General features: G+C 31.7%; 1 protein-coding gene across 1 annotated transcript; it reads left to right on the top strand.

Moving 5' to 3' along the window:
* The first annotated feature begins 1,303 nt into the window (after positions 1–1,303).
* LOC107902987 (ervatamin-B) lies at positions 1,304–3,786 on the top strand. Its single transcript, XM_016829069.2, has 2 exons — positions 1,304–1,667; positions 2,934–3,786. The coding sequence occupies exons 1-2, from the start codon at positions 1,304–1,306 to the stop codon at positions 3,599–3,601; spliced, it is 1,032 nt and encodes a 343-aa protein (XP_016684558.2). The 3' UTR covers positions 3,602–3,786.
* The last annotated feature ends 7,390 nt before the right edge of the window (positions 3,787–11,176 follow it).

The following is an 11,176-nucleotide window of genomic DNA, read 5'->3' as shown; positions in this document are numbered from 1 at the left end:
TTGCTTTTGTAATGGTATGCCTCTAGGTAGAGCTCAGTAACGATACTATAGTCGAATGAATTTGTGATGAAATGAGTTTATAATTAACAGGCGGTAAGCGAAAACTTAATTACAAATCATTTAAGCCCTAATTAAATATATCCAATCAGTCCCTCTGGTAGCTCGTTGAAATTAGAAATGAGTATGCCTCATTAGAGAGAAGTTTCAAGTTTCTCATTTACGAGTTCAATTTCTAGCTGTAAGTGCATATTTGATTTGATAAAATAAATATTATTTTGCATCCCTCCATTAGAGATAAGAGATTGATTTCTATGAATTGCAATACCATTACAGAAAGTCACAGTATAATCGTCTTTAAATAAACATGCAATATAAATTACATTTCTTCTAAAGTTTGGTACATAGAAAACATCTCCCAAAGCAATCTTCCTAAAACTATCAAAATAAAGATGTACTTCTCGAATTGTTTTTGTAGCCACATAGCTCCCATCTCCGGTTCGCAATGGTAGATTCTTATCCTGAAGATCTTTCATTTCCTTAAACCCCTACAAAGAAATACAAACATGACTAGTGGCTCTATAATCAATGACTTAATGGTCTATTAAGTCTTCCGCTAAACAAGTTTCAATAATCAAGAGTTTCATACCTTTACCCTTAGAGACTAGGTAATCCTTACACTCTTTGCATTTTTCCTTGCAGTGCTCTTTTTGTTATTACAAAAGAAACACTTGGACTTTTTTGGGGTATTATTCATGTCTGTTTTACGGTCTATGTTCTAGGTTAATGACTGTCCCTTCCAACAATGTCCTCTACAATGCAATATACCTTACCATTGTAACCAACACTTGTTGATAAAAATACTTAGATTTTAATAAGTTTTTATACTTCTTTTTGTTCGCTTTGGGATAACTTGAAGTTTTAAGCATTTTCTTATCCTTAGATTGCTTGTCCTCCCTATAGAGGAAACAATCACTCGGTTTGCTTCTGTTTTTATTAATTCCTCATTCTTAATAGACGAATATGTATTATTCTACGACTCATGATGGTGGAGTCTAAATGTCCCACTACCATTGATGAAATAACTTTTGCAAACCAGAGGAAATTGGTCGTATCTTAATTAACCTTAAACTCAAAATACTATAATAACTGAATCCACAATAAAATTTTGTTTTGTCCGTTCACGCATTATTTTAATCAAAATATTCAAAATAAATTAATAAAAAAAATGGCGAGTCCTTAAACAATGATGAGTTTAATCCACGTCTTTTTGTTTTTAATTTTTGGGACATTGGCATCTCTTGCCATGTCCCGAACAATCCATGAAACCTTCATTGTTGACAAACATGAGCAATGGATGGTTGATTATAATCGAAAATATGAGAGCAAATTAGAGAAGGAGAAGCGTCTTAATATATTCAAGGAAAACTTGGAATATATTGAGAGCTTCAACAATGGCGGAAATAGGAGTTTTAAGTTAAGTCTCAATGAATTTGCAGACATGACACAAGATGAATCCATTGCAGCTCATACTGGATACAAGATGCAAGGCAATCCCACACTGTCCGAATCAACATCTTTTATGTATGAAAACGTCTCAGATGTTCCGACAAACTTGGATTGGAGGGCCCAAGGTGTTGTCACTCCTGTTAAGTTTCAAGGTCAATGTGGTAAGTCTCAATTTACATACAACCATTGATTAAGTTAATGTTACAAATCAATCGTACACAAATGCAGTCGAAACTAATTAAAAAGTCATCTTTTTACAATCTAACTTGTATTATTATGAGAGTTTTTTTATATATAAAATCATTAAAAATACACATGATGGGATTTAAGCTTAAAGCATTAGTTTTTAAACCTTTAATTTTATCATTTCAATTAAAATTTTATTTAATTTTTATATAAAATTTTAGTTAATATATTTTTTACATAAATATTTTTCATCAACATCGTAGATATCTCATAATCTAGTGTATATATATGTAGGGAATTCACTTATATTACTATAAAACTAAGAGTGAATTTGAATGGGTGGTGCATTTACTTGCCATTACTATAAAAATAACAGTGACGGTGAGATTAGATACTGTAGCGATACTGTAGTATGAGACAAAAAGTAAGTTAAACACACAGCACCCAATCATCCATCCAAACCCACCCTAAGTTAATTTTACATCATTGTAGAAAAGAATAATTATCTGCAATATATTTGCTTAATTCAACCATCATATGTGATGTTGTATTAACATAAATAATATTAGTCAAGGTTTAAGTAAATTAAAAATGTCAAATTATTTAATTAATATACAAATCTTTCAATCCTTCTATATATTTTGAAAAAAAATAACTTTTTAAATGATATGATAGAAATATTAGATCGATTCCAAATTAAAACATATATCATATAAAGTGGTAAGAAAATGCAAACTTACTTTAACATTGATGTATGCTTAATGACGAATAAAATAAAAAAATTCAATAAATTTATAATTATAATATTTAAAAAAGTATTTTAATAAAAGAGGTAAAAGTTTATGGAGACTCTTATACTAAGTTGAATTGCATTTTGTCCTCTTTACTCAAAATATGGGCAAATGAATCCTCGCACGTTAATCAAATAGCAAACTCGTCATTCTCTTAAAAATTTCATTCATTTTTATTATGAAAAATTGGTCTTTATATATCAACACACATGACAAGCCGTGTGTCATTATTTAGTTATTTTGTCAGTCACGACAGTTTTTAATAGTACAAATGAATTAAATTTTTAACAGAAAAGACTTATTTAATTTTTAATTCAATATATAAAAATTAATTTTGCTCAATAAGACTTATTTACTTTTTAACAACCACGTGTCAATATTTGATTTTTCCCTACAATATGTTAGTATGCTAACCCAACTCCTATAAAATATTTTATAAATATTGCTCAGCCAAGAAGCATTCATTTATTTTTTTCAGTAATTGTTTTATACTTAACAAAGGGTTATTGTTGGTTTACTTTGCAGGATGTTGTTGGGCATTTTCAGCAGTGGCAGCCATTGAAGGGATAGTCCAAATCAAAACTGGTAGTTTAATGTCATTATCTGAACAACAATTGTTGGATTGCAGCACAGATGGAGGAAACAGAGGTTGCGATGGTGGACAAATGGTAAATGCTTTCGAATACGTTATCCGAAACCAAGGAATAACTACTGAAGAAAGCTACCCATATCAAGAAACGCAAGAAACTTGCGACACTGAGAAACAGATAAACAAAGTTGCCACCATCAATGAATATCAAATGGTGCCTGAAAACGACGAAGAAGCGTTGCTTAAGGTCGTCGCAAGTCAACCTGTCTCAGTTGCAATCGAAGGCCATGGACAAGACTTTCGGTTTTACAGCGGGGGAGTGTTTACCGGAGATTGTGGCAATGCTCTCTCCCATGCAGTCACCGTTGTCGGATACGGAACAAGTGAAGAAGGTTTAAACTACTGGCTGGTTAAGAATTCATGGGGAGAAACTTGGGGTGAAAATGGATATATTAGGATTCAAAGGGACGCGAATACACCAGGTGGCTTATGTGGTATCGCCATGAAAGCTTCGTATCCCGTTATGTAAGTTCATATAATGGACATTTCTCTACCTATATATATATGTGGTTGTACTGCTTGACTAATTTTCGAGCATACTGATAGGTAAGTTACGATAATTAATTAGCAGTGTTAAATGGTCTAAGATATGTGTTGTATTTGTTCTTTTTTCCCTTTCGTTTGGTGTTGATGTCTGTGGTCTGTTTGGAACTATCACTCCTGTACTCTTGGTGTTCTTCTAGCCATTATAATGAATAATTGATGATTAAAACAAAAAAAAAAAATTAAAGTGGCAATGTAGCAAAAGTTTGATAGTAATGTATATAGTAATAACTACTTGGAATTTCTTTTTACTAAAATGCCATTTCATTACTTCGGGAGGACGAAGTTTACAAAGATTAATATATATTAGATTTTATTAAATCTCATAAAGGATGACAAACCAAATTAGAGAAAAAAAAAACAATACATCATGCCTAAATATTAGGGTATTCAAATTTCAGTTACAATCGACTTAACCAATCGAATCGATCTAATTCGATTAATTAGTTGATTAATCGATTTAATTCGGTTGGAGGTTGGCTAATAATTTTTTGGAAGTTCGGTTATCAGTTAATTCGGTTCGAAATTGGGTAATTAACTTAATTAATAATCAATAATACAAATTATATGTAGTTTTAATTCGGTCAATGAACGTTATCTATTTATTTATTTTTTATATTTTTTAACAAAAATAAATAAACATATAAATTTTGGTTCGGTTAATATTTTTGAAAAATTTTCGATTCAGTTAACAGTTAAAGGTAAAAAATTTGGTTAATTAAATTAATACTAGTTCGGTTAGGTTAACCGTTGAACATCCCTCCTAAACACAACAACAATACAATCACCTACAAAACACACACCAACACAAAATTAAATATTTCACCTTTTTTCAGTAAAATTGGAAATTTATAATTTAGTCTTTATATTTTCCCATCTTTTCAATTTAGTCTTAAAAAAATTTCATCTTACCAATACATATCCCCACCTATTCTTATATATGTCAATTCATCACCAATAACTTACTTTTTTCATTTTGGTCATATTTTCATTTTAATCCCTAAACTTTTCAAAACTTGTAATATAATCTTTTTTCCACGTTTTACATAACTTTATTTCCATAATAAATTCTTTATCAATTTCATGGTTTTGTCATTGAAATAGTACCACGTATCTAATAAAAAATTTCCCACACCAATAAATCAATGAGAGCTACTTCTTAGTCCTTTATCTACTTCTAGCCTACACACAGTAATATAAGATATACTAATTTCCAAACAGATTACACATTGACAGCCACTTCACTAATCCTTTCCTTACTTCATCTGCATTCTAGTAAAAGTCCTCTAGTAGTACTTTGTTCTCACAATGATAAGATGGAAGGAAGCTATAAAACTATTCAATTAAGCTCAGTTGAATAGGATTACATAATCATGCCTTCCTTAGTCTATAAGAGTCATCCTTTCACATTGATAAGTACAACATGAGATCAGCAAGTTCAGTTTACCATCGGGGAAAGATCGAATGATCCGATAAAGTTATCACAGAATCACGATTTACATCAACCTAGGATGAGTCAACTTGCTAAGCAAGCCGGTGACAACTCACATTCGTCTCAACAGACTTGAGGAATTCCTTAGTTGCATGAACATGAATCTTCCAAAGTCAAAAGACCGAAAACCCAAAAGCGATTAGAAAGCTCATTAAACTAAATAAACTAAATAGATACCCTAACATCGAAATGTTTTGGGCTAACAGTGTGCTCATAACATGTAGGTGATCACCATTATTAATTTAAGAGGGTGGAGTATAAATTTATTAAAAAGATAGCTCTCTTATTTTCCTATAAGAAAATAATTTTGAGAGAGTAAAAGATGAATCATAAATTTTTGAAAGAACTTAAGTATAATTTACAAAAATCCAAACGATAAGATTGTGTTGAAAAATAATTGATATTTTGGAACTTTGAGGTATGCTATATTATTGATAAAATTGAAGGTTTGAATAATAAATTATGGATTTATATTTTATATAACGTGTTCAAAATTGTTGAGTGATAGAATGATAAATTGATGCTCAAATTAAACAATAGTTCTGACTCTTGATGAACAGTTGTATCTTTTGAACAATTATATCTCTTGGTGAACAGATTCATTGCTTTTGGTTTAATATTGCATCTTTTCATTCATTGTGTCTATTCACTTATATCTATTAACATTTTAACAAAACTCTTCATAAATCAGTCTAAATATCTTCATTCATTTCCTCTCCTATATATAAAACCAAGTTAGGAGACTTCCAAAACACATCATCAAAAACCATCAATATAAAAAATTCCTTCTAAATTCATTCCTCCCGGTCATAGAGAAAGACAAGATTGTGTTGATTGATCACTGTTATTGTGCTACTACTGTGATCATTTGTTGTTGTATCCTGAAAGACAAACATCCAACGTTACTCAAAGCACTGAAAAGAGGTCAAATCTGTCTTAAGGAAACTGTTCATACAGGCCTCAACAAAATTCTCCTTCTAATGTTTGGCTCTTTCTAATTACAGGTATTCTGTTATGTTACTACTATTACATTGTATTACATCATTATTGTTACTAATATATTAACACTACATACGGTATTATAATTTCTTACATATTGTTTATCTCATAGTAAAACACAATTACTTCCCAAAAAGTTGCTGGAACAAAGAATTAGGGCTGACTTTTTTATCCAAAATTATGCTGAAATCTAGATTGCCCGTGTAAGTGGAAAGTAACTTTAGTCAAATAAAATTCTAGTGTTTATTATAAAAAAAAATTCATTTTAATTAGTAACAAACAATTAATTGTTTGAATTCAATAGTTTAATTAATAAACCAATGCATTATTTTCATTTGATCATATGAAAATATATGATCATTTAATTTCATACCATACAAAATATAAACCATAGTATAATTTTAGAGCGTTTATTATAAGGTTCATAATTTAGGACTTGGGTTGCTTAGGATACCAATTTGAGATTTCTAACTTCATGGGTTCATAATTTTAAACATATATTTTAAGAATTAAGTAGGAAAATATAATTTAATATTGATTTCAATAAACAAATTTTTGTGAGGTTTTCCAACGCATCGCAAAAACTTGCGAACCGTCACGAAAAGTGTGCACAAAAAGTTTCAGAGAAGCAATTACATTGTTCAAGTTTTTAATTAAGTGTTGAAAAGCAGTTAAAATCATGACAAAAAAATTTTATTGACGTAAGTGACTAAAATGTAATCTGAGATAAATAAAAATGACTATTTTTATAATTTACTCATTATTAATACCTTAAATGGAATCTCGAACTTAATATCTAATATAGTAATATTTATTATATTTGCTTAAATAGATTATCGTTGTCAAAACTTTTTTTTTAATCGACTTTTTATTTTAAAATGAAAATGGGGTCGCCACCGATCCTTTTTATTAGGTGTAATTGAGTCACCTCAAATTCTAACCATCTTGGTAAAAGATTAGATTTTTCTAAAACGATAATTTTTAGCCTACGAAATCCAAGAATGTGGGTTCGGGAGTCGGTTACGTATGAGAAAGGATTAGCACTCTCATAACACCCAAATTTGGTACCTAGCCGGTTACTTAATGTTTTGATGTCGAAAACTGAAAATTTGAAGCAAACTTACAATATGATCCCTCTTTGCATGATATTAAAATATCGCTTAACTAAATTGGTTTTCACGAAAAGGGCTTATTTCAAGTTAATCGAGAAGAACAGATCGTGCCCGTAAGTTAGGACACGATGCCTTAAACCCTCGAAAATGAGAATAATCGCCATTTAGATATTACTTAAATCTCATTTTTTATATTTTTAAAATATATATTCAACTATTTCGGTTTTAGAAAGAGGTCATACTCCGTAAGTTAGGAGCACGACTCCTTTAATTCCAAAAAAATGAACCTTGCCTTGTTTTTCTTAAAATATTTCCATTCATATGGTAAAATGAGTGCAACCTTTTAACGATATGCTTTTTTATTTATCTAGTCCTAGTAATAAAATGAACGAATATATTTTAAAGCGATACTCGGCACGAATGTTAGCAAAATAAAGTAATATAGTAACGAGTAAAAAAGGTAAAGATGATATTAAAATGATAAGCAAGTAAATCAATGAACAAATAGATAAATCAATAAAATAAAAATAAAAATGCTATACTAGTGAGTGATGATAATACAACTATAATGATAGTAAAAAAACAACAATTTATAGCAATAATAGTGATACTTATATTATAGTTACTATCATAATATTAACATGAATAATAAAATAATAATAATAAAGACGAATAATGCACAATAAAATGGAAATATAAATAACACGAATTTTGAGTATTAAAGAAAGGTAAAGAAGTAATAAATAAATAAATAAAATAATTCATAAAAGGTTGAAATTAAATAAACCAAGGACTGAATTAGAATTAAAATGAAATTAAAAGACTAAATTGTAATAAAATAAATGAATAAAGGACCAAAATGTAAGCGCGAAAAGTAGCAAGGTCCAAATGGGTAATTGTTCCAAGCCCTGGGACACGTGTCATTCCCTAAATGGGTCCACAGTGGTCGAGGGACTAAATTGCACAAAAAACAAAACAAAAGGGCAAGAATAAAAATAATAATAAATAGTAGAACAAAATTGAAAAGCATTTAAAAAGCAGGACTAAAACTAAAAATATCCCATTTCTAAAAACACGCGGATCCTAGGGAGTGATTCGGGTCGCTCCAAAACAACACCGTTTTGGATGTCTGAGGCCAATCCCAAAACGGCACCATTTTGGAGGCCTATAAAAGCCAAAAATTTCAGAAAAAAATCACTTCCTCCGTGTTTTAAAAAAATCCTCTCCTTTCTCCCTTTTTTCTTTGAAATCACGGCTTAGGATATGGCCATAGGGTCATCGAAAGCCCTCCATGGCCACCAGATTACACAAAAACGGGCCTTTTCAGCGCCTTTTCAGCCAGATCTGAAGGCAAAGCCTACCATTAACAAAGAAAAAGCAAAAAAAAAAAAAATCCAGCCCTTTCACCTAGCCGACACACCTTTCGCACTCCATTCTGTCGAAGCCCAAGCCAAACCTTAAAGGGTTCTAGAGCTTTCCACCTCGGAGAAGACCCCTGACGACAGAGGAATGTAAAGCGACTCAGGTAAACAGGTTTTATTTTTTATTTATTATGCTTTTTCAAAATATAAAATAATAAAACAAGAAGATCACCTTTGTTTTAAATATTTTTTTTGTTCTTCGTATTTTCTATCTATTTTACAATCTGTTTATTCAGCTTTTTATAGCCGAGTGATTACAAATTTTTGTGTTTGTTTTTGTGTTTTTTTTTGCTTCTGTCTTTTTTACTAATTTTGCTTCATGTTTCTATCCTTATTTCTTTCTCATTGCAGGCTGCAGTGCGCGGTCAACGGCGGAGAGAGATCTATGCCTTTACCATTTTGGTCCAAGGGTGGCAGAGGAGCAGACCTCAGGGCGTGGGTGTCTTTGGGAGGGGCACCTACTGACATGGCAAGGAGCGGCGTGAGAGGGGGACCTAGGGTTTTAGGGTTTTTGAAAAACTTTCTGTTAGTTGGGCTTAGGCTTGTGTAACATTGGGTTTGGGTTAGGGTTTTGTATTTGGGCCATTATTTTGTAAATGGAATTTTTTCTTTTTTGGTTTTTATATTTTGTTTATTTATTTTCGGTTTCAGACTAGAAGAGATTGGGCCTTTACAGCTGCCCCTCTTTACTCATTGTCGTGTAACGAGAATGGAACAAAGACTTTAAGAAGGGACCATTTTGTCTAGTGCTGTCGAATTTTGACTTCTTTGGTGCTTCTCTTTTTCAAGTAGCCTCATTCTAACCTACCGAAACTTCAGGAAGATGAGATTCATACCTTCAATCTGCTGCATTGTAACTTTAGGGAGATGAGACTCACTATGGTAGATTTAGTCTGACCCACTGCAACTTTAGAGGTATATGATTTGTCGCTTCAATCTGCTCCACTGCAACTTCATAGGTATACGATTTGTCTCTTCAATCTGATCCACTGCAACTTTAAGAAGATAAGATTTGTAGCTTCAATCCGTTCCACTGCAACTCCAGGGAGATAAGATTCGTTATCTTCAATCTGCTCCACTATAACTCCAGGGAGATAAGATTTGTAGCTTTAATCTGCTCCGCTGCAATTTAGGGAGATAAGATTTGTGGTTTTAATATGCTCCACTGCAATTTCAGGTTAATAAGATTGGTGCTTCAGTCTACTCCACTACAACTTCAGGGAGATAAAATTTGCAGCTTTAATCTACTCCACTGTAACTTTAGGAAGATAAGATTTGTAGCTTCAATCTACTCCACTGTAACTTCAAGACTGTAGGATTTGTGGTTTCACTGATCTGTTATACCGTTCTCTGGGGAACATGACTTGTAGAATCCATTTCATAGTCCTATATTTATGCGAAGCTATTAAGATGTTATGATCATAATGAATCAAATTATCCTAACTAGATGTATATGAATGATATTTACGTGCATGCAGAATGTCATTTTTTGAGAATGATTCACTTTTTAATGCTTAGGTTGACATTACTCATTGTTCGTCAAGGTTCCATCACTGATGTATTGCCATGCCTTCTTGTTCAAATCTGGTATCTTTGATAGGAAACCTGAAGAAATAATCACAATTTAAACTATTCGTTCCCAAATATTTCCAGCCCTTAGATTTGGTTAGTTCTAACTAGTGGTCCTGTTTCAGGTTCTTATACTATTTAGAAACCTTTCAAAGTAATATGCAAAAATCCTTTTACTTGAATATTGTTAGTCCATTAATCGTTATTTCTATGTAAAAATACTCGAAAAAGCTTGTAGCAATTGACAAGATTGAAATTTATTGGGATCAAAGCTCAAAATGAATAGATTAATCAAAATAGCAAACATTGGTAAAATACAGAGTGAGTAAGATGAAATTAGGTGCCCCAAATATCGCAGCATGAGCTTCTCTACACAAACTTCTTGAGGACCATTTTGAGCTTGATATGTGTTCAGGAGATCTAGAGTACTTTATTGATGCCCCAAGATGTAATGTTTCTCCTTTTGAGTAGACACGACTACTACATGTTCAATCTTCGATCTAAATTTGAGCCGCCCTTTTATGAGTTTTTGCTTTGGCCTCTCCCTTTTTTTTTAGGTGAATTATTTCTTGACTGAATCCAAATTTACAGGTTTAGGAAGTTTTTGCCATCCATCTCGGTCAAAATCAACTCTCCTCTAGAAAAGGTTTTCTTTACCATATAAGGTTCTTCCCAATTCGACATCCATTTTCCTCTGAAGCCTTTTTGTATTAGCAGGATCCTTTTCAATACCAGGTCACCCTCATGGAATTCTCTAAGGTGAACCTTTTTGTCATAAGCTCACATTATTCATTTTTGGTACATCTGACCATGACGGATAGCTTTCAACCTCTTCTCTTCAATCAAGTTCAACAGATCATATTGAGATTGGGTCTATTCTACTTCATCTAACTTCAACTCTGATAAAA

Source organism: Gossypium hirsutum, chromosome D05 (genome assembly GCF_007990345.1).
Source record: "Gossypium hirsutum isolate 1008001.06 chromosome D05, Gossypium_hirsutum_v2.1, whole genome shotgun sequence".
NCBI classification, from domain to species: domain Eukaryota; kingdom Viridiplantae; phylum Streptophyta; class Magnoliopsida; order Malvales; family Malvaceae; genus Gossypium; species Gossypium hirsutum.
Note: the sequence above shows the minus strand (reverse complement) of the source record. Positions and strands in the feature narration are given on the sequence as shown.